The sequence below is a fragment of the Macrobrachium rosenbergii genome, chromosome 52 (assembly GCF_040412425.1).
Source record: "Macrobrachium rosenbergii isolate ZJJX-2024 chromosome 52, ASM4041242v1, whole genome shotgun sequence".
In the NCBI taxonomy this organism is placed as follows: Eukaryota; Metazoa; Arthropoda; class Malacostraca; order Decapoda; family Palaemonidae; genus Macrobrachium; species Macrobrachium rosenbergii.
This window is the reverse complement of record NC_089792.1, coordinates 35,257,150-35,282,705: the sequence shown is the minus strand read 5'-3', so window position 1 is coordinate 35,282,705 and position 25,556 is coordinate 35,257,150. Positions and strand designations below refer to the sequence as shown.

Below are 25,556 nucleotides of genomic sequence, written 5' to 3'. Positions count from 1 at the left end.
CTCGAAAGACTCAGGGTGTCTCGAGAGACCCAGGGGCGTCTCGAAAGACACAGGGGCGTCTCAAAGGACTCAGGGCGTCTCGAAGGACTCGGTGTCTCAAAAGACTCAGGTTGTGTGGAAGACTTAACCTTCAGGGTGCTTCGGAAGACTCAAACTTCAGGATGTCTGAAAGATTCAGGGTGTCTTGAAAGACTCAGGATGTCTGAAAGACTCAGGGTGTCTCAAAAGATTCAGGGTGTCTCAAAAGATTCAGGGTGTCTCAAAAGATTCAGGGTGCCTTGAAAGATTCAAGGTGTCTCGGGAGACTCAGGGTGTCTCAAAAGACTCAGATCGTCTGGAAGACTTAATCTTCAGGGTGCCTTGGAAGACTCAAACTTCAGAGTGTCCGAAAGACTCAGGGTGTCTGACAGACTCAGGGTGTCTCGAAAGACTCAAGGTGTGTCGAAAGACTCAGGATGTCTTGAAAGACTTAGGGTATCTCGAAAGACTCAAGTTTGTTCGTGATGAACTGGTTTCAGTATGTCTAAAAGACTCAGGGCTGTTTGAGTAAACATGTACAGAATATCTGAAGAGACTCAATATTGTTCGAAATGAACAGTTTCAGGGCGTCTGAAAAACTCAAGTTATCTGAAAAGACTTAAATTTTAGGGTGTCTGAAAGACTCAGTTGTTCATAATGAATGAAAGTTAATATGTCTGAATAAGACTCGAATTTCAGGGTGTCTGAAAAGAGCCAATTGTTCGAAATGAAGGAAAATTAATATGTCTGAATAAGACTCAAACTTCAGAGTGTCTTAATGAACGAGAATTTAGCCAAAGCTAACGTAAGCCTTTATGTATATTTTATGTGTGGGGAGGTGCTGCAGAACTAATAAAAGGCTTACGGGGGGTTATATGCTTACGGTGTGTAAAGGAAATTTTCCTTGTGCTGTCAAAATAATTTAAATGTGGCTTAATGAAAAGAGTACATCAATCCTATCGAAATATTAAAATCTCCAATGCACTAGGGTGACAAAAATGCTTAAACTTGACATGCCCGGGGTAGTCCAGACTGCCAAGAGGTTATGCGTGGGGAAGGAAGAAATTGTTATTCTCCGTGTTCAAAACAAATCTTAGCTCTCATGTGACTAATAATAGTACTCTAATGTTTATTTCTGGTCTCGTGACGTCTGCCGTCAATGGATGAGCCAGGCGGGTGAGAGGGGGTACTCGTAACCGCTTGTCTGTTTTGCCTGGGCAACCCCTTTTCCCACGCTCGGAGTCTCCCACAGTAATGAATGAAAGAGGAAATTCTTGCTGATATATTCACCAATAAATAAATTTACAGGAATACTATGGGCTCGCCAAGGAATATCCTACTCAGTTAAAGAATTAAAAGTTTATTACTCTCAAAAATGCAGCAAGGTGCATGGACACATGGGTAAAATTATCATGTGAAAGAAAGGGATATATATATGAGCGCTGTGTGTGCATTATTTATAACAATGGGGTTCCCAATGGAACTTAAAATTAAAGATGGCGGACAGTTAGGGATGGGGCACGTGGTTTGGAATTAAAGATTCCGGATTGAAATTTCTGTTCTCCCATCTTGAGAGCAGATATTTAAATTTCTAAATACTTCCTAGCTTTTCCTATCAAGAGAGAGAGAGAGAGAGAGAGAGAGAGAGAGAGAGAGAGAGAGAGAGAGAGAGAGAGGGATAATCAGCGATGCAAAAATAGCTGGATTGACTCCAGCTATTTTTGCATCACTTGGTGGTCGCCTACAGTGTGCCTATCTGGGAATTCGGGACTTTCAAATTGTCCTTATCACATGGACGAAGGAATAGGGCTCTATTCCTTTTTTATTTCTTCGACGGAGTTGCTTTTATTCTTTAAGCTAACACGATAACACAAAAATCTCATGGAATGGTTGCTCTCTCTTCCCATGAACTAAATTGGCATGCACATGGTCTATCAATTACCTAACACTGATTGCGGTCAGTTTTCACACCTAACATAAACCTAAAGAAAATATTTTCACATGTATTTACGCTGTGGAACTGGCTCTTCTCATGTGCTTAAAATGGAGGGGGTATGATACCAGGGTTGTCTGTAATTATGCAGACCAGCTGGCAGTTGCTGTTCCGCTGATATTTGCAAAGCAGTTGCATACTCAGCAAGGTCGACAATTGCTATGAATATACCTTTGATACCTACGGGATTCTGGGCGGCAATGAATAATTGCAGAGAGTTTACATTCTCAAGAAATCTACCATATTTCAATAAAACATCTGACTAAATAGCCTGATTAAGGCAACATAGACAAATAAATCAAGAAAAATACTGTGGCTTAGGGCCTTCTTCATGTGAGGGAAGATTACGTAAACTTGGGTTCTCTTAATTAATTATATTTACATAACAAACACAGTTTGGAATGAGTGAATTCTATTCAGGAGAAAATATTCTTCACCAATGATGTCTTCATAACAGGAACATCGCAGGGGTTAGATTGAGGGGTGGCATAAGGCCACTGCTAATGAGGATGGAGCCTAGTGGTTCCACAGCCAAGGCCTATCTGCAATATATGCAAGACGGTTACTTGCAAGAATAATAAGACACTCAAAGGGAACTGAGGGAATGCACAGATGGTGCCAAATAACTCAGTTCAACACTAAGTGCATAATTACATTAACACTTGATGCTCCAACAAAATTTACTGGAGGTGATCACACAATGGAAATAGAAAATAAATCAGACAGAGAAATAACAGAAATCGTGACCGACTAAGAAACTTTATTCTGGTATATTACCTTCGTCAAGATGACGATGTCCTCGTTCAACAGGGTGCCAACGCTGGAGGAAATTAAGGGGATGCCACTACAAAAGTATACTTGTTCGAACCTCGGGGTCAAGCATGTGGAGGGTACAAGGGACAGGCAAAGGTAAGGACATCTGTCCTCCATGGAGTTCAGCGCTTCCCTCTCTTGACTGTTGTTGCATTGTCTATTTCTAACCTTGGGGGACAGGCAGATAGATGGTGCAAAGTCAGTCTCTCCTCATGCCTAAAGCCACGTGGGCGTCAGGCCTCATGAGAGGTCACCATGGTCCAGGCTGTGCACTGCCAACTCTCTTTTTTGGCTCCTCCCTTGCCCATTGTCTGATGCTGTCGAGGAGGGCTCTTGGAAGGTCACCTGGAAACAAGACCTTAGGCACTCATTTTGAACAGAGAGAAGGATTGAGGGAGAGAGTTTATGAAGGGGTGAATGAAAACCCACAGTTCTAGTAATTAAACAATTGAAATTAATTATATTCCTTTCTCTGTTGCATTACGCATGTGAAAACGGGTGAGGTTGCTTGGAAAGAAGTTTCCTTTTGCAAATATATATATATATATATATATATATATATATATATATATATATATTTATATATATATATATATATATATATATATATATATATATATATATATATATATATGTCAGGTATTTCCTTTCTTAAAACTAGAATCTGAGTGTTGGTTGTCCATTCTATCATCCTTGGGTGTTGTTTGCATTTGCTTTAATAGATGGCGTTGGTTGTTCTGTTCGTTATTTTAGTGTCCTTGGTATTACTTATTGTTTACTTTTGATTTACTTTCCAAGTGATAGCCACTACCTTACGAACCTCGCAACCTTTCACATGACACTCTACCTTACCTTACCTTGCCTTGCCTGACATTATCTTGCCTTATGGTGTCTTGCCTGTTTGACATCTTGTCTTAACTTGTATGACCTGTTGGATGTACCATTTTACTTACCTGGTGCAAGATCTGTCATCATGGATCCACCATCTTCAGCCATCTAGACAATTTCAAGAGTGTACCCACATTCCAACCTACGTGTCATCTATTACTATTATAAGTAATTCTATTTATTGTTAATAAATGAATAATTTTTATAATTCCTTTTACTTGATACCAGTCTAGCCAAAGTGTTGGGTAACAAGCGCCTAATTCTTTTCCATCCATGCAAATAAAAGCTTGACATAATATATATATATATATATATATATATATATATATATATATATATATATATATATATATATATATATATATATATAATATATATATATATACTTTATATAATGTATATATATAATATATATACATATATATAATATATATATATGTATGTATGTATGTACATATATAACACATAATCCATAAAGAATTTAGTAGGATAGGAAAGTGTGACAAAATTTCACAGAGGCTCCTTGTGTTGCTTAGGTTGGAGGTGGTGGTGATAATAAAATAATGATAATGGCATCTTAACTTCTGAGTTCCTTACTGAATACTGGATATTCTTGTCACAACAAGCTTTTTGTCGAAGCTGGGAGTAAGTGTTTTATTTTCTAGAGATATTATACTTTGGAAACTTATGTATTATGAATTTTTCAGGATCATCACTGACATCATAAACTCTCTACAAGGGGTGTCAATTTTCATCATCTTCATTTGCAAGAGAAATCTCCTGAAGAAAGTGAGTTATATTTTACCTGATGTAATAATTAGCATACTAATAGGTTACATTACCTGCAGGGTTTTGATTTTTGTCGCATTTCTTTCAAGAGATGCTTTTCAGTATCTTACCTGCTTTTCCTTTTCATCACCAGTGCTCTACTGTCCACATTTTTTTAGCTCTTATGGCATATAATAATTATATGCATTGTATGAAAAGAAATGTATCATTAAATTCATACATAAAGGCTAACATTTTAGCTTATATTCTCAGTATTCTCGCCTTAAAGCTGGATGACTGTCATTAGCCTACACGATGTTAAAATTTGTATCATAAATGTTGATGGTTTTGAATCTTTTTTCTTCTATGGGTCTCAGGTTATGACCTATGACCTAACAGCTCAGTTAAGGGTAGACAATCTGAATAACGAACAGCCACTTAACTTAGCAAAGCAGTGCTTAGTTATAGGTTGGACATCCTTGAATCTTAGTGAGAAACTTCCATCTCGCTCATGAGATGCAGTCATTCTTGAGTTCTGCAGTTGGAGGGGCCGGGAGAAGGTCACTCTTTTGGAATACAGAATTATTAAACATTTTGAGTTTTCTTGTACTCCTATAAGTACCACAAATCAAAACTGCTCAGAATTTGTGTTTGCAACCCCAAAGGTAGGTGGAAACATACTGGAAGCACACACATTTTCTCAGTCTTAAAGAGGAAGCGTTCCTTGTTGGACAAGTCGGTAGAATTCTCGGCTAGCACTCTGCTAGACCCGGGTTCGAGTCTCTGGCCGGCCAATGAAGAGTTAGAGGAATTTATTTCTGGTGATAGAAGTTCATTTCTCGGTATAATGTGGTTCGGATTCCACAGTAAACTGTAGGTCCTGTTGCTAGGTAACCAATGGTTCTTAGCCACGTAAAATAAGTCTAATCCTTCGTGCCAGCCCTAGGAGAGCTGTTAATCAGCTGAGTGGTCTGGTTAAACTAAGGTATATATATTAAAGACAGAAGAAAGAATTGATGAGAATTTGGAATAGTTGATGGCATGCAAAGTCGCTACTCGTACTATGAAACAATCTCCTGCAAGCCTCTGACTTACTCAATTAACTCATACCAATAGACTGGTATATTCATCATCTCCATTTAACAACAAGGACCCACACAGAGCCGCAGCTCTAACTTCATTGCATACTCATTTTTTTGAGGCTGATCACTGCCCTCAACCTAATCAAAATTGTGTTTTTGTTGATTCATTACAGGGAGCCTGAGCATTGATGGAAGATATGGAGCCGTTACGTATGCATGATATCACCGTCTTCTGGTGAATGAGGAATGTTTTCTTTGTTCAGAAAAAAATGTTATCGTCATCCACACAAAGCAATACCAGGAGTCTTCCCCTGCATCCAGAACCTGCTTCTGAGCAAAAAGTCATAGCAAAAAGCATCCCTACAGACCAACTCTTTTTATGAGCTTTATTGGTTAAAAGATGATGCAGCTTATTCTATAATATCCTGGAATATACAAATGCTATAAAAATAACATCTTTAAATCCTTCAGAGAGTTTTACGTTATGGACTTCACAGGCTGAAGACTAAGTTCCATGATGGAAGTCTTACCATCTTACAGAAATCTCTCAGAGATTACAAATTCGCTGTTGAAATCACGGGATATCGCAAGGCCCAGTCCTGTACTGGGTGGCACCCTGGGAAGTGCCAACTTATACCATTTGATAGTTAAAATGAGGAGCGTACATCTCCATCAGAGGATATGAGAAAAATTGCAAAAATTGGAATGATGGCTCTGGTAATGCGTTATAGCTCAGGCCTGAAAGAGATAGAAAAAAAGGGTAAAGGAAGTAACTGACAAGCCTCTTTAAATAAGGAAAATTGTAAGAATTTGGGGAAACGAAAGCAAGAAGAAATTGTAAGGAAGGTATTGAGTGACATACTGGCTGGGTGTTGTCAAGTTTATTGGTGGTTCCTTACTGCATGAATGTACAGAATCTTCACAGTTGTTATTGGCTGGTGCGAGCCGCAATGTAATTTCTACACACAGACAAGGCAAAACAGAGATTATGTTTCGGACATCTGTGCTTGTCAACAGACAGACAGATGGCGATTGTGAGAGACATAATAAACGTCATAATAATAAAGGAGACAAGGTGAAATAAGAACTTCAAGGACACGAAAAAATGGGGTTTCGGGGATGCAAATGCAAAGGAAAGTTAATGAACAAAGGGTTCTCAGAATTAAAGATGAAGTAGAGAGCGATGGTGCCTGGAGTGAATGCAGTCGTGGGCCAGTGAAGTGAGGAGTTTGAACTTTGAAGATATTTCAGTGTGGACGAGCAGACGAGAGTTAGGACTGAATTACACGTCAGTGTACTGTATTAGTTTAAGCTTGAGAATACCCATGGAAGTGACTTTGAGGATGTAAGAAAAATGGGGGGCGGGTATGAAAACATAAAGACCCCAGGAGTTGATGGTTTTACAAGTGAGATACTGCAAACCTGTGTGATAGTGCGATCCAGTGGTGATCAAGATGGCTGTGAGAATTCAGGAGGATAACATTACCTTGTTTACCAGAAAAAGTGGTACGTGGAAGGATTTTGAGTAAGAACGTGCGACAGAAGACAGAAGGATTAACAGGGGGAGAACAGTATGGTTTTAGGCAAGGCAGGAGGTGTGAGAATCAAGTATTTTTTTGGAGCAGAAAAACAAGTTTCCAGTAAGAGTGCCCGTCTCACAGAATATGGCTACACACTTCTCTCTTAGCAGGTTAAAATTGGTGAATTGAGTATAGAAACAGATTCTGATGAAGTCAACTCTGTTTCCCCTTACTTCCTAATAGGCACTTCCTTCTCTCCCAAAACCAAGAAATCCCTGCACTCTAGAAATTGCATAGAAAATTTCTGTTGTTTACAGCTGTCATTGTAACCCAAGGAGTTATTATATGTAGAAGGGTAGTCACACTTTGCTGCATCACAACAAGTAGACTGTAACTGATTTAAAAAAAAAAGTTTTAGCTAGATCAGTGTCATTGTCTATTAGTAGCAGAGTTTTTCCAGAAAGCCTAGGCTTTCTTCCAAACTATTCACGTCACACTTTGTAGAAAATGTCATAGACTCCCTTTACAGATCACCAAAAGGATAAGGAGAGTGGTTTCTAGACAGTCTTACTTTTTTTATCTTATGTGACCTGTAGTGGTCGGTGCTGCATGTCTCAAATGTAGAACTTTTGAAGAGAAAGGTATAAGGTAAAAAGTAGGCCATTTTTCTGTCCCTTCAAGGTCGACAGTGCCTCCATGTATGAAATTTTCGGTGCACACTACTAAGTAGGCCACTTCTGGAGGCCACAGCTTCAGTCATCATTGGACCAATGGGGACACTATTCTCCAGATCATGTTTAGTTTAGAGAACCTTACCGATTTTCCCACCTTAATCATGATAACAGCATACGTGAGATGAAGCAGGTTTTTGTTCCAAGAACGGTATTTGCTTTCTCAAGCAGCGGTAGGAGTAACCATTTTCCTTAAGTAAACCATATTGTAAACACAGCAATAATAAACGAAGTGATGACAAAATCATGGATCTAGAACCAGACTCAGATACATGCTAAAATCTAATCAATTTTTCTGTAGAATATCGTGAAAAATAAGTATTAAACAACTTTTTATTATTTCCATGTTATCTCCAACCCACACAAACACTAAATCCCAAACATAACCTACTGGATGGGAATTATGACAGTTTTGTTGTTCAGATTTGCAGAGCAGTTTTGGCCCTGACTTTTGAATGGGCTTTCAGAATTGTCTTTTTAGTGTGGTATGATTTATTTACCACAGTTGTTTATATTATCTTATTATGATTTCTTGTGCAGTCATCAACAGTTTTGACTACTTGAGACGTATGTCGCGTTTGCCAAATTCCACAATAGTATTTAAGCGGTTTCTGCATTTTATTTGGTAAAGAAATGAAATTTCCTGCAGGGCAAAAGCCATTTAAAAAGTACTAAATGGAATGCAAACAAGATCATCAAATGAAAACTAAGAATGCCAAAATATAAGATAATCTAGGAATTTAATCCCATATCAAGCCATTCTGCTACAAACTTCTTACATTTAAACTAAAATCTTAGGCATAAACAAAATAAAAATATATAAGATTTAGAAAAATCCTTGGAGAATTTTACTTAAATGGGACCCTCATTAAGCTAAGCATACCTTTTAGGTCAGTGTCGTGAGTTATCATTAATTTTAAAATAAATTAATACCTTAAGTGTATGTATTGCACCCCAAGATGAAATATTTTGGCATGTAATCTGTAAGCCACAATCCATAACAGTTATATATATAATATATATACATATATAAACATTATATATATATATATATATATATATATATATATATATATATATATATATATATATATATATATATATTATATTTATATATATATACTTATATACAATATTTATCTATATATACATATTTTATGCATATACTGTATTTATTTATCATATCTGTATATTTATCTATCTATATATATATATATATATATATATATATATATATATATATATATATATATATATATATATATATATATATATATATATATATATATATATATATATATAGTAAAAGAGAGAGAGAGAGAGAAATAGGGGACATAAAATCAGACGAGATAAAAAACATTAACAATCCATAGAAGTAAGTGGAGGCAGTGTCTGTCCCCTGTTTTGTCAGCTGAAAAACACCCCATTTTTCGCAGAGTATTTCAATTAACCTGAAATTTTGTGATGGATATTTATTGTAGAGAATTTAGTTTATTCACGGATTTCTTTTTGACATTTTCTAAAAAATATTTTTATAATATTTCTAGAGAGCAGATTGTTGTAAGCCATGCAGCCGAGATTCTCAGTGTTAGGATTTTAGGAAATAGATAAAATTTATTTAATTTTGCATCCATAATTGTTTATAAATTCATTGAATTCTAAACTGATAGTTTCATAGAATAATAAAATTTGTGGATGATAATTATTTAAAGAATTATTTCATTAAAATGAACATCAATTTATTGAATCACAGATTTCTAAGCTGAAAAGTGGCTGTGCAATTATTGAATTCTGAAGTGACAACTGTTTATTGATTTTTTGAATTATGAAGCAAAAATCATGTAAAATTACCAATAAAGGTTCTGGAATCACTGAATCGTAAATTGATCATTACTTTATGGAATCATTTATTTATAAATTACGCTTTTGGAATCACTGAATTATGTTTCGATATTGTTTTTGGTGTGAGTGAATTCTGGACTGAAAAATTATTATAGAATCATGATTTCTTAATAGAATTTCCACATCTAAAAAACTTCTTACCTTAATTTATGCATAATATTCTTTAAAAATTACGCAAACCTCTAACTGATAACTGTTACTGTTTATAAAACCTTGAATTCTGATTTGACAATGAATTATTTTTACGAAGACGAAGTTGGTCAAAACAGCAATGATAATGAAGACCTGTGTTATTTAAGGAAGGGTACAAACTCGAACTGACAAAACAAACTTCCCAGCCTAATGGACAAAACGAGGTCCCATGGGAAACATGGAATCTAAAATATCCTCACCATTTGTGCAATTTTTATTTTCCAGACATCATCTAAATTGTACTCGTCATGTGGACGGGTTCCTTTTATAGCTAGCTATTTTCAAGGTCTGGGCCTCAGAGAAAGGTAAATCAGCTTTGATCTGCATTAACGAACCTCCCCCCCTCCCCCTCCCAAACTACCCCTACACCTCCCTAACCCCCCCCCCTCCCACATGCCACTCCTAAAGTCCCCCCCCCCCCATATGCACACACTTACCACACCCTGTTTAATTCCAATATTTCCATTAAGTTTCAAATTGGCTAACCAACGAGTTGCTCCCAGTGACGGAACTTAAGTCCTGTGTTCGTGTGTCTGTCACAATTAAGGCAGACAAACAGAACCGATTCGCTTTTGTTTTTGCCTGTGGAAAATAAGGAAAGAAAAGAAAACAAGTCAAAATAAAAAAATTACTGAATTTGGAGGCTGAAGATCGTGATTGGTGAATTTAAATAGTACTGTACATTTAAGGAATATTTTTCTAGATAACGAATGGTGAATTTAAATAGTATATTTAATGAATATATTTTCACTCTATATTTTTGAATTAGTTGAACAGTGGTACTCGATTAAAACTGTCGTATGTGTTTTCCTTATTTAATACTGATTCCCTTATTTTCTGTAGCTTTGTGCAAACGTAAAGAGAATTTTTCAGGTTTATCATAAACCTGTAATTTTTAAAGTTAGAACGAAAACGAGAGAGAGAGAGAGAGAGAGAGAGAGAGAGAGAGAGAGAGAGAGAGAGAGAGAGAGAGAGAGCAGAAAACGAAGGCTGAGTAAGTGACATCGCCTAAAGGGAAACAGGCGTAGATTATTTTTACAAAAAAAAAAAAAGACCTTGGAAAGGCCAATTCAACTATTTTTAATTCGAAAGTAAAGCAGGAAGGTTGTCCTTTTCTATCTTCTTTTTTGTTCTTTTTCTATCTTACCATTTAAAAAGAAAATTGTCAAGCCAGTTTTAGTAACCATAAATCAATCAAGCAATCCATTTTAAACAACAAAACTTGATAAAAAGTGGAAAGAAAATGAACTTCAATACCGTCTGATGAAAATGGAATTCGGCCTCTCTTTGTCAGGAATCGTTCGAGTGATGAGGGTCGCTTCAGGCGTCGTCTGGGAGAAATTACACTTTTCTAAGTGCTCAGTCTGATCATTGGGAGGTTGGGATTATGTTTTGCTCTAAAAAGTTCATTTTATTCTATTATATATATACACACATATATATCATGAGTCCATTTGAAGAAGGAATTATATTCAATTTGTTTTTATATATATATATATATATATATATATATATATATATATATATATATATATATATATATATATATATATATATAATTGCAATACTATACATAAGATTTGGTCAGAGGCAGTGTTTCCTCTCTGGTAGATGACTGGGGAAGTGTTTCAGGATTTACAACCTCGGCCTTAATTTATCAGAGCTGAGATTATTTTAATGAAATTCGAATCATCCTTACCACGTCCAGATTCTTTTTGTGTCTAATATTATTAATTTTTACTCTTTGTGTGCACTTTTATACATCTAAAAAATACATAATCTGATAAGTAATTGCATGGGGCTGTAACTAAATTCAAAGTTAATTCATTAGTATATCATATATTGTTAAAACTTGGATGCATTAGGGAGGAAATTGTCATTTTTTAAGTAATTCGGCTCTAATCCTAAGCTTCTGTATAAAAGAACATTTAAATGAACATTACCATATACTCATTTTTTCACCATTGTTCTGGGGACATCTTTTGGTATCAGAAATGAATCATTTTCATTTTGGTAATGTTCATTTTTATATTTCGTTTATGGAATTGCTGATGAATAACAACATGAGAATACAAATGAATTAAAATCACTTTTCTTTACAATGGTCACCGTGAGGTTAAGGAGAGGAGACAAAAGGTAGGCAATGAGCTTTCATCGTTCACGTATTTTCTTTTATTGTTTTTCTGTACACAGTGATTTAGAAGTTGCATTGTAAAATACAATTATACTTCTGTTTATTATTATTATTATTATTATTATTATTATTATTATTATTATTATTATTATTACTGAAGAAATTAAACTACTTATTTTCATCTACTGCATTTATAATGACGGCATATTAATAGCAATGCTCAAACAGGATGTCTAAGACAATGCTTTTCTCCATTTTTTGTTTTTGTGATAATTAAGCATACAGTTCATTGGCCTCAAACTTTGTCCCACACACGTATTACAGGTTTCGATGTAGCCACTGTGACTTCTTAAAGGGATTTACCCTTACGGTCCCGTCAAGGGTTCCATAAGACAGACCGACTAATGTCAAGAATTCTCTCAGAGCTGGTTAAGACCAGAAAATGCCTGTTGGCACAGTAATAGAGTATAAAGGACTCTAGGCAGCAGTCACCAGGGGATCACTATTCACCTTCTTCCACAGATGTGGCATGCTTCAGTGCACAGGATGTACCAGGTCTGTCGCTGCTTACCAGGTTTGTGAAAGAAACTATTCACTACAGATTCCCATGCCTTCTCATCTAGGAAACTGGGTGGGTTTGAGGACTCACAGTGGCTACCAAAAATATCTTTTTATTATGTTAGAGCCTGTTTTTATATAGCTTAGTCCTCAGAGAAGCATATAAAAGAAATTTACAAGTGATGAAATGGCCCAACTCCTGAGAAATAAATCCCAGTAACATACGAAAAATTGTCCATGGTAAAGTCACACAAGGGATCACCTCTCCTCTGTTATTCAGGACTCCCTTAAGGGATTAACTATATGACATACCTAACCGAGATGGGATGGGATGCAGGATAACCACTCAATCCAGCAATATCTCATAAGTACCATAAGAAGGAGTTGGGCCCTGCCTTTGTAATTAGGGCCACTAAGATCATACTCTGCCCTCACAGTGAGAGTGGCAGGGTTTAAGAGAGAAGGGCCATCTGGAAAGGTAGCTGTGACATCTAAGTAAACCTGAAGGGACTGGACCAAGCATAACATAGTATCTGTAATATTGAGTTTCCAAAAAAAAATAGGGGACTCCATCTTCAACAGGTTCTCATTCTTGGCCAGAAATAAGGGGCCAGGTAACAAGAGCAAATGACAGCTACTTCTATGGGTGATGAAACATTGTCCCATTTAAGAGAGGTGAGTTCACTGGTCCAGGTATTCAATGCCAAAGCAGTTAAGAACACCACCTTTTGGAGCATATATGTTGTGATTGTACTGGTACCCATAAACTGAGGAGACAACAGGAGTTAAAGAACCTCCATGTTCACTTCTTCTGAGAAAGAAAGGTTGAGTCAACAGTATAACTTAATTGAAGGACTCTCAGAACTCCCTGTTCACAGGGATTGAAGGCACCTGTCACTAAACCTTTGGATTTAGCTAAACCCTCCATGTCTGGCAAACAGAAGCAGCTCCAAATTCAGAAACCCAGACAAGAGCATTCTTCATCTTCTAGGAAGGATGGGGAGCCTTCTCACCCCTTTCATACACCCTCCTCTGGCTAGTCCAAAAAGAGCAGAAAGAATGAAGAAGAGAGGGGGGCTGTTGAGAGCAATGATCCCCTTCCTCCACTGCCACAAGTTGGGGGTTGCCCATTGCACCACCAGGCAAAATTGCAGCGACAGGTTGCAGAACCATGGGTCATATCAGTCTGCTCAAGAACATCTGTTCATGGTTTCTGTGATACCAGTGCTATTCTAAACTTACTCTCCAGATTCTTGGAATCTCAGGCTTTGTTTGCAGAGGTGGAAGAAATGATGGAAAAATGCACTTTCTTCAGTCATCAGGTATTCACAGCCACCTTTTCATGTGAGATGGCAACCAGGGATTGGAGACCAGTCATCAACCTCTCAGCACTGAAAGAGTTCATTTGATAGAACTGTCCATGATGGGAACTGCATGAGCAGTGTTAGACCCCATCAGAGACAGTGACTTCATGCTTTTGATGGACTTCCAGGGTGCAAACTTTCACATACCTATTTATCAAGACTCTCAGAAGTGCCTGCACTTTGTCTACAATAAGACTGTGTTCCTGTTCAAGGCTTTCTGCTTTGTTTTTCACCTTAATCTCAACTTGGGCCTATTCAAATGGTATTCACATTCAGCAGTACCTTGGACGAATCTGGCTCTCTTTAGGAAGTGTTCTGTGTGGAACAAGAATCATCTTACCTTTTTGTCTTGATCTGGGTATCTTGATCAAATGGCAAAAATCTGATCTCATCCCAAGCTGCAGATAAAGTATCTGTGTATGATTTTGGACATAGTAGTAGTGAGAGCCTTCCCAGTGGGCTCTCGTGTAAACAACTTCAAGGAGGTAGTGGCACAGTTGTTCCTACGACGACAGGGATAAGCTGCTTGGCCTAGGTCATCTGTCATAAGAAAAAGTCTTCATTGGCCTCTGTGGTAACTGAATAAGTATTGGTCTTCCTCTCAGGATCTTCCTTCCCAACTTGTGTCCCTGATTTGGAAAGTGAGGGAGGACCATGCATGGTGGTTGGAAAATTGACACCTCTTACGGAGAGTTCAGATGAGCTCCTCCCCTCTGGAGATGCCACTGTTTACGAATGCATTGAAGAAGGAACAGGGTGCACTCTTGAAAGGAGGGTTTGTTTAAAGTGCTTGGACACAGGACACACTGCTTCTGCACATTAGCATCTTAGAAATGCAAGTGACATGGTTAGCATTGCGAGCATTCTGAGACAATTTGAGGGGTGTTCAGTGGTGTTGATGAGCAACGACAGCTGTTGTTACGTACTTCAGCAAACAGCGGGGACAGTGGCTCAGATCCAGTGCCAGTTGGCATTGCCGGTTCATGAGGCAGAGGCTCTTCAAGCCATCAAGTTGTCAGCCAGATACATTCCAGGCAGGTGGAATGTGTATATGGATGACTTGGCTATGTCTTACAGTGTCAGACATGTAACATGCCCTTAAAAATATCAATATAGCTCTTAACTAAAAGTAAAGCTACGTGTTTTATAAAGAACAAAACTACAATGCTAAAAGAAATATCAGATTGAGTATGACACCCCTAAACTGTACAGTATGTAATTTTTTATCCTGATGTTTGATGTACATCTGATGATGATTATTGTTTTTATAAGTCAATTTAATAAGGTTACTCCATTTTTAGTCCCACATAACTTGATGAAAATAGTAATTAGTCATACTGTCAGGAATTTTACCTCTGACGCACTATTTCTGAGCCGAAATGTCGGTTGACTCATGATAAGCTGGCCTGAAGAGCAAAATGTGCAAACATCCAACAGAAGGTCCAGCAAGATTTGGTTGGGTCTTTTACAGTTTTAATACGGAATTAAAATCTGAACATTTAACATACATTAAGCTAAAGTACAACCTTAAGGACTACATGGTCGGCTACAAGGCACACAACTCCAAAAAAGGAAAGTTTCACAAAACCCGTAAAACCCATGATATCGGTCTCAGAAAGTTACAGTTTCACATGAATCTTATTTCTGAATCATCAGACTACACTTTGGCCGAACATCAACGATACTAAGCCTCAGATGGCAAAAATACAAAGTGATTAGAGGTGAACACCTCACGGACTCTTTACAACAAAACCAAGAGATTTACAGCAAAACCGGCTCTTGGCTGAGAGGCACAGTGATTACACGAGCCTACCTCTGGTGTACCACCTGGGGAGACGGAGGGAACTCTTGCATGGGCCGTCGTCACTTCACATTGCCACTCAAAGATTCTACATTGGTCGATTCATCCAAACTTTATTTTTAAGTATCAGAAAGAGAGTCCTTTTAATATTCAAAAGACTCCCTGTGCAGTCAAACTGAATGACAAAAGTTTTTATCGAACATACTTATAGATAAATGAGAACCAGGAACTCGGCCGCCCGCTTCTCCCCTCTGTTGGCATATCCTGAACGTTGTGAAGGATTGTGGGGAAAAAACGGATACAATTTTTTCACAACACAGACGAGATTCTCCTTCCTCTGCGCTCTGTCAAACATAACAGCCAAGGCTTAGAAAGAGAGAGTTTTAGCAGATTTGAAGACATAATTTTATAGATTCATTCATTCAACAGACTGGTGATCATATGAAAGTAATTTCTTTCTTACAAACTTATCCGCATATTAAATATTGTTCATGAATATTGCTTTCATCCTATGGATATTACATAAACAGAAGATACTTCGATTATAGTATTCCTTTGGTTTACACCATCTCAGTTCACTCCGAAATAATTACACCCTGTTGTGAGCTGGTATTTGGCATTTTGTCTGCCTCTTTAAGGCCAGTACTTGGCATTTACTTTTTAAACTGCCTCGGTTGCTGTAGGGTTCTGTTAGGCAAATCTATTTTTAAGAAAACTTGGTTATTGGTCAGCAGTGAAATGATCAGTCATTTCTGGTGGGTGCTGCGGAAATTCAAAAAGACCAATTCCTCTTGAGTTATTTATATGAATCGCGTATTAGTGGTAGCCATGTTAAATTTCAGTTTACTCTTTTAAACCAGTATTTAAGTTGCTATACAGTATTGTGACATAAGTTATGAAATTTAGTAACTAAACATTTTTGAAACTTAACTCTCGAAAATATCTCTGACAGGTGCGTAGTAAATGGGAACCATATCTTCGTCACGTAAAGGAAGTTGTAGGATCGAAGCGGCTCAGCCACTCCAAATTTTCCACCTCAGGAAATGGAACTACAACACGTGAACAACTTTCTTTCAGCTCAACAGAGAACAGACCCAATCATTCTGCTGCCTCCCACCGAACTGTCGAGTGTCAACTTTCTTATGATCCTTCCTCTGTAAACAGGTAAATTTTAGATTTGTACGATATTCTATGTTAACTTAGAAAAATTGTTAGTTTTATGAGAAATATGCTTGATATGATTTCAGATCCATCTTTTAGCATATGTGTGTCAATCAATTTAGGGGAGTTTTTAGGTATCATCAATTTCAGGTGGTTTTGCTTAAACTGTTACATTCAAATGTCTTAATTTGACCACGTATTGTGACTTATCCTAGGTTCTGTAATTTACAGTTCAGTAATTTCTTCATTACCCAAAGCAAACTTACTCACAATGTCAAACTTTATAACTTCATTTTCAAGTATTTGGGGAAATTTTCATCACAGGTAAAATGACCAACAAAAACACATTAGAGATTTAGGCTAAGGGATATCTCTTTGCAGTATTTCACCCTCTTTAAATGCAGTGCCGTTTATTCCTCAGAGCACACTGTAGGCAACACTATTCATCGATAAACATTTCAGGAACTAAATTAGTGTGTGAAATTAACTTAGACCTCGTTAATGACTCATACATAAGATAAATTTACAGTCTCTGACAGAATACTTTTTGTCTTGTCTTTGGCACTGCAGCAACAACCAGTGCTATGGGAAATATACAAGAGCAAACTATAATCTCATAAAGTATTCATTGACAGGAACCAGGTACAATTGCCACTAGAAATGATGATATACCAGTAGAATATACAGTAGAATTGTGGAATCTCTTAATTACATCTATTGGAATCATTACACGCCCATGGAATGCCAGTACAACAGTCTGTTGTGGATTGGGGGAAAATTGATAAAACATTCAGTAGATTGGTGAGAAACCGGGCAAACTATTTCTATTGCCAGAAGCACTGGCAATAGAAACAGTGGAACACCAGTAGAATGTACAGTGCTGTAGCACTAATGAACTTCTTGGAAACAACCATTATAATGATGGCACGCGGATAGGAAAACCAGTAAAACAGTCAGCAAAATTAGGTAACGTCAGTAGAATGAACAACTGATTATGGAAAACAAGAAATTAGTTTGAACAGTCAATACAGAGGTAGATTATGTATGTTGCCTTCCGCTTGAAGCTTCTTTTTCACAAAAATTGGAAAAAGAACTATGATCCCATGCTTCCAGAAAATTTAGCATTGTCCACAAAATTTCATAACTATACAGATTTTATAATGGCAAACTCTTTCTTCTATTTTACCATTTCTAGCATACTGGTGCCCTTTTTTTTTTTTTTTTTTTTTGGATATCAACAGCCTCCCGGATTCTTTATCATCCAGACAAAATTTCTCAAATCACTGCTTTTCTTTCTGTTAGATGTCCTGTGAAGCGGCTTTCATAACTTGTCTTTCAGTAGAGAACTTCTGTTATCACTTTTGTTGCCTGCGTTTCAAGAGTTAGCTCATGCTACTCATTGTTTAGAACACTGTAACACTGCTCAGGGTGAGGAGGATTTTTCTTGTACTGTATACAGCACAACTGGGAAACAGTCTTCCTGGTAGTTTACGGATTATGGAGTTCATAAGTTTGAAGGAGGCTATAATGCTACTTCAGTGCTACTTTTTAAGCATTATTGCGAGTGGTTTGTTGATTGTTCATCTTTGTTTAATTATTTATGATTATCTACAAATCAACCTACTTCTCTCGCTATTCTAGTCTTTTTCCACAACTGAGTATTCCATTCTTTGGAGGTGTCCTTAACAAGTTATAGACTATTTTGGTTCGTCCCATGTGCATGTGGTCTCATCTAGAAGAAGAAAAAAAAAGAGGAAGACTCGTGCAACGAAAAGAGTAGGAAAGCCACCAGAACCTTCACCTTCATCTGTTAGCTTCCAATTCATGCATTGTTGGAGGAAGGCAGGCAGTCACTGACAAGTTACCCCTTAAAAGCTAGTCAGAGCATAATATGAAAATATAAAATGCTTTTATGTGTTAAAAAATACAGAGTAGAAATATCTCTACAGTATAAAAATCCGTATTGTTAAACTAATACCGCGGTCCATTCCTTTTGTGAACAGCCAAACCAGACCTGGAAAATTGCGTAAGTTGTTAGGATATCTCAAAGGGTGTAATGTTGGTATTTTAAGAAATAAAATACCTGTCAGTTTCATTTCTTGAAGCTTTGATCACAAGAAAAAAGATGCATCATCATCAGGTAGCCTACTACTGTAATCGTGACAAAAACACTGGGCAGGGAAGCAAGGTACCAGCTTCATTCTTGAAATTTTACCTGTGAAAAGAGGTAAAAGGCAAAATAGAAAAAGAGCATGAACACGTCAGGAAATGAGAAGCATCCTGTGGCAAAAGGAAGTGTAAAACCGCGCTATTAACACTGTTGATTGAAGCTTCATACTGATTAGGATGTGTTGATAGGTGGTCTTATCCTACTGAGGCAATTCTTGCTTTTTGGTAGCTAGGCCTTTTTTATTTTTTTCCTATGTATACAATATAGCAGCTCATTTCAAACAGTACTATAAGGCTATGTAATACAGTTTACTTTACCAAAAATATTCTGATTAACATTAAAACAGCAGAGTTGTTAAAGCATTAAGTTACGCTAATATTACTTTCATGTTTTACATTGTATCTTCTGTTCAAGCAGGAAAATCTCAACTGGATCTTTGACTGCCACAACAGGAGCTCAAATCCATATGCAGAACAGCATCCCGATGGACACTATTGATGAACAGTCTGGCCCAGAGAACTGTCCACATCCAACACATAATGGATTTGCAACTTCTCCATTAGATAAAAATGATGAAAAGTACCGAGACCAAATTGATACCCAAAATAGGGATGGAAATATGGTAGGGATCCAAGAGGAAGAACACGAATCCCTCGATGGACAAGAATCAGGAGACTGCAGAGGTGACGAGGAGATCCAGGTTTCTTGTGAAGAAGACAGTTCACAGAATAGTGGAGAAAAACATCGGGAACATTTTGATGACGAGAAAAAAGAGCCATTGAGCAATGATGATTCGTTAGTGAAAGAAAGTGAAGGTTTAAGAAATGAAAAGAAGAAAGAGAATGATGATAAATGTGAGGTTACTGTGAATGCCACGACTATAGAAGTGAATAGCCCAAATGAAGAGACTAATATGGGAACACAGTTTTCTTGTTCTTTTGCACATACCAATCACAATTTGACAGGTGAAGAGGATGATGAACCAATACATGTGTAATGAAATTTTCAGTGCTTCAGATCAAAGAAAAGACAATTATTGTTTTCAAGGTAAGTTCAAAAGTCACTGGACTTTGTGAGAAATACCTTGAACATTTTGTCAGAATGTAAGAACAGTTAAGCTGTAAGCTGATAAATCATAACTCCAGAAAAGAAGAAAACTGTAATCTAAGTCAGGTACTTAAAGAATCTCTTATTATATTCACGCAGAACCAAAATATCAATTTATTGCTTGATAGAGTTAATATACAATCATTTTTTAGCAGTGATGCGAATTAATGTTGTCCATCTTGCAAGAGAATATGATGTAGTGTTTTAGGTCAATCATCTGATGTTTTGCAGGTGATGCTCTCCATGATATTTTCTGTTACGTGGTTGTTGACTTTGTGTCTAGCGTTGTACGAGTAGTAAAAAATACAATTCTGTGTAAACAGGTCTATATGATCGCTCGTTCTTCATGACAAAACTCCAAACAGTCCTTGCTAAATACATGGTTAAAATATACTCCAAAATTTTCAGGTAAATTGAGAGTGCTAAAACAATGCAGTACATACTTTTAAAAACGATGTTAACAAACTGGACATCTGTTGTTACGGTTATTGATGATAATGAAGTTGTATATTTGAGAAAGATATTGAATGACAGCGTTCTTACAACCATTTGTGTTCTAAATGTACAAAGAGCGAAGTGCTCTCAAGGAGAGAATTGGTTGCCTGCACAGTCATTTCACCTTATTTTTCCAGGGTTCATTGAATGGTTCCGGATTTTGCAAAGTGACTTAAAAACTTGGTAAATAACACCAATATGAATGTTTCACTGATGTGTTCTTGAGCTAACGATAATGTATAGGTTGTGAGTGCGACCACTTGTATGGTGAAAAGACTGTTTAGTACTATTTTTAAGTGTATTGCGCTAGTCAATAGACAGGTAGATATAAGCTTAAGTGTCATACTAATGATTCGTCCGTGTGTTTCAGGTTGCTTTGTTAAGTGAATCTGGGTGCCAAAAACTAGGTTTCATATATAGATTTAAAGCAAATGCTTCAATATGCCTCTTCGTTTGGACATATTGGTTGAAATTGAGTCCTGAAGTTATTCATTTTTCTCATATGACGACAGTTAGCTCCTTAGGGGAAGCTTTCAGATCTAGTTTTCTGACCAAAATGTAGAACGGATCAAAAGTGCCCTTAGCAACCAAGTGGAGCACCTGGAAATATATCTTGCCAGGGCTGTGTGCTTCATTTACAGGAATGCCTGAGGAACTAATGGCATACGACTCAAAGTGATCGATGTGATTCTTTGTTTGAAATTTCACAATCCTCTTCATGAGATAGCAATCGCTCCTGTAGGAAAGGATTGTAGAATTTCCTCAAAAGCTGACATGTACTGTGCCAAAAATTAACTGCTGCAGTTTCAGTATGTCCTCATTCTTACTTGGTATATGTTATAAACCCAGCATTAGCATCCCAAATGTTCCCAGGTGGGCCCATTTGTCGTCAGCCAGACAGAAGGCAATCCACTGTGCATGCACCACTTGTACCCAAAGGTCTGTATCAATCCCCTAACTCACTTTTTGCAAGTTGTTGTAAAGTGCTGTTGCTCTTCCCGGATGTTTTCTTGTTACAATGAATCTGATTTCCCAGCTTTTTTTTATATATAAGTTTTCTTTCCATCATTTAATTCACTTGTTTCAATCATTTTCTGTATTCTGGTGCATTAGTGAATTATATAAAGTGATTTCATTAGTTATATCTTAAATTACCTGCTGTACCAGAATTGTAATTAGTGTAACTGTTTCATTATGGAAATTAAGGCATTTTTTTGCAGTGGTAAATTTATTCTAGTGCTTTTCCTTAATGTTTATTGGATATTTCGCTTTACGCTAACTAATAAGAAGCTGTTGAATAATTAGCACTGAGAAGTGTGGAATCATTTACAATAACCAGTCTTTCATTTCCCTTTTTGCTGTGAAGAATAAATGTTATCAGTTTGCTTCAGTAATCCTAGATGACCTTGTCATTTTTCACATGATACACATCACATAAAAATTGACATAGAGTGTTATCTATACTCTCATGTAAGACTTTCTATAAAAGTCTGCTTGAAGCTGACAGTGGATAGGCACATATGTAGCACTGGTTTCTAAATGTAGTCAGTAATGCTGTGTTCTTGTAGTTCAAACACATGAGGACAGAAAATTATTCTCTCATTTAATAGTCCATTCCATCAATAGTAAGCCTAGGTAGACACTTATTGTTTTTGTGCTTTTTGAGTGATTTCACCATTTTTATATTGCAGTACACCAATCATGTGTGACGTTTGTATTAAATAGTGCAATAATATTTCAGCTGGTTTAGATTATATTTTTTTGTGCTTTTTTAAATATCATTCATGTTACTTTTACACAGTATTTTATGGTCTGCAGCCTTGTGTGTTAATGATTTTATTATGATATAGATCTTTGTAGTATAACAGTGGTTACGCCTTAGGGTAAAAGCCCGGTTATGCACTTTCATGTCTTCGCTCATCATGAACTGTGTTGCTGTTTAACACCTGTTGCTAGTAGGAGTGTTTGCCATCTCTTACCTGGTAGACCTACCATGATTGGTTGGCTTATCAATGATTTTGCTACAGCCAGAGGAGTACATACTGGTCCAGATGTGCCAAAAATACTCCATTGACAAAACACTGCTTCTTCAGTCTTTGAATCTTCACTCCATTGACAAAACACTGCTTCTTCAGTCTTTGAATCTTCACTCAGGGTTTGTGGTGGAATTTTCATAATCAGTGGTTGTGTTGAAGGAACATCAGTCGTCTTGATGATGATTCTGCAAGGCCCACCTTCCTGCCGGCTTGTTGTCTGCTCTGCTGTCAACTCACCTCTCCTAGCTGATTCTGCTACAGTCACCCACCCTACTGCACGTCAAGCTGACTTACCCACACAACAACCAACTACCAACCAACCCTCCTTAACTATTTTGCCCATGTATTAGCCTACCACAGCCGACCCCGTGCACTCCTATTTTACCCACAGACCAGAGTACTCACTCAAGTGACACTTACCATGGTCACTTCACCCTTGCTTTACCACCTGTCTTGGACACCAGTTTGCCTACATCCAGCCAGGACGCTGTTCACCTGCTTCCAGCCAGGGTACTTTCTCACCTGCCCACTCTTCATTTGCCATAATAATTGACTGGGTCACCTACTCACCTTTACCAGATTTGCTGAATACCACACTCAACTTCTGTACCTACAAAGTGCCTGACTTGTATATCTTCTACTTCGCCAGTAACCCTTCCTAAGGATATGCTTTGCTTCAAGAAGGTCTTCCTGTCGGTGCAGTCACACCTACGGCAGTCCCCTGTTTACGACTGGTCCGGCTTACAACGTTCTGAGGTTGTGACGCTTTTCAAATATATTCATCAGAAATTATTTCCCGGTTTACAACGGATGTTCCGGGGTTACAACGGGTCGTACGCTGATCCGTCGGAAGAAATATGGCTCCGAAACAGCAGAATAATCACAATTTGGAGGCTTTTTTGATGAAAAACTCAGTAAAAATGTAGTTTACATCGTTTTCAATACACAAAGCATTAAAACTAAGATTTTCTTAGGATTTTTTACGATTTTCGACGATTTTTCGGTTTACGACAATTTTTGGTTTATGACGCGGCATAAAAACAGAACCCGCGTCGTAAACCGAGGACTGCCTGTATTGAGGATAGTCCACAATCCTCAAGTTTTTCCATTCTGTCAAAGATGTATGATGTTTCTGCTCCACCGACAGACCCTTTACATACTGTGACTGCCCCAGTTGTAGTTATGTGCCATGGCTCGAGTATATCCTGCTTCACTCCCTGCACACCCCCGTTCAACCACTCCCAACCAACTTCTGTTACTGTAGAGACCAACATCCATCCCTGCCTTGTAGTCTATGTCATCCAGTTATTGAAAATGAAAAATTGCCAGATTTACTTTGATCATTATAGATACTGTATAAGATGACAGTGCCAGCAGAATTTACCAACCTCAGTGCATTGGTTTGTGTGGAGCCATATGTTATGTTCAGTATATGGTGGGGTCGCCATTCGAGATATGCTCGCATGGTTGGCTTTGCCCATCACATTTGAGACAGGTTCTTATACTAATGTGAACGTATTTTGCATAACAGGAATTATCACTTTAAAAGTAGGATAACACACTTTACAAGATAATTTAGGCCGAAACTATGCGGATTTATTGTTATTGTGGGAATCCTTGAAACATTTGACTGTAGGTACGGCTAGACTTCTGAAGCATTTGGTAAGTTGAGAAGCTCCTGTTAAAAAAATATATACTTGAAAAGATGAAATGGCTACCTGTGCGTGAAGTAGAGAGAAAGCAACAGCACACTGATGATGTAGAGGGGATGTCCGATGCACAAGGATGAAATAATAACTTGTAATGCTTAACGCAGTGGTGTTCGTGGCCATTTCAGGATTTTCTAAGGCATCGACCTAATTTCATCAAATTGGTCATTCACTTTCAAAGGCGAATTATTTTAGAAATAAGAAGAGTTATTTGAAAAATCTGCTTTCCCTTTCAGCATAATATATTGTACTTGGCAATTGCATTCACAGTATTTTTGTATATTGTATATAGTCTACAAACAATCACTGTACATGATATGCATAGTAGGTAACGATGAAAATGATTTATTATTTTAGTTATGTTATTCAGTGAGAACATTTCCAATAATGGTAATCATCACTGTAATGATGTTGAGTGTGGAATTTCCCACAAAGGTAATTAATGATCATGGTACTGCCGTTCACTGTGAAAATGTTCCATAAGCATTATTCGTAGTAGTGTTGTTTGTTGTGAAAATTTCCTATTATTGTAAAAATTATTGTAATGTTGTTGTTAAGTGTGGAATTTTCCATAATGGTAATACAGTAATCATGGTACTGCTGTTCAGTGTGAAAGTGTAGTACCATAATGATAGTAATGTTGTGAAGAATTAAAGAAAGAAAGATTTGGTGTGCTTCATTTTGTTGTGCCTTGGTAATGCTAACTGACCCAATCCATCCACATATAGAAAGAGAAGAGAAGAGAGTCAGTGCGAAAGGAAAACATGTTGAAGAATGGTATAACTCTTCAAAGTAAACTGGAACATATAAGAACGATATTACTGTACTTACTGTAGAACTATAGCCAAAAGCATATGAAGAAAGTAAAGAAAAAAAAGGGTAAGGAAATAAAAACACCAAAAAGTGAACTTAACCAAACTAGAGGCTTACCCAACAACTCAAGAGAGTGACAGGTGTTTGCAGAATGCTAAAACCTGTTACTGTCATTGAATGGAAATAGAAATTTACAATAATCTTTATTTGGCAAATACAAATGTATTACTTCACTTATGGCATAACCTTCTCTAGATGCATCTAAAAGTGTTCATTCAATATAAAAAAAAAAAGTTGATAT

At 37.1% G+C, this 25,556-nt stretch overlaps 1 protein-coding gene across 5 annotated transcripts in view; it reads left to right on the top strand.

The window, feature by feature from the left end:
* Positions 1 to 25,109, top strand: part of LOC136833804 (uncharacterized) — a 209,511-nt gene extending 184,402 nt beyond the window's left edge. For 2 of the 5 annotated variants that reach the window (XM_067096073.1, XM_067096074.1), the window contains exons 7-9: positions 4,420 to 4,501; positions 16,717 to 16,928; positions 19,513 to 25,109. In XM_067096073.1, the coding sequence (XP_066952174.1) occupies positions 4,420 to 4,501; positions 16,717 to 16,928; positions 19,513 to 20,092 (874 nt within the window). In that variant the 3' untranslated portion in view covers positions 20,093 to 25,109. Of the gene's footprint in view, positions 1 to 4,419; positions 4,502 to 16,716; positions 16,929 to 19,509 lie in introns of all 5 variants that reach the window. The other 3 variants (XM_067096071.1, XM_067096072.1, XM_067096075.1) reach the window with 2 other exon arrangements.
* Positions 25,110 to 25,556: the final 447 nt, after the last annotated feature.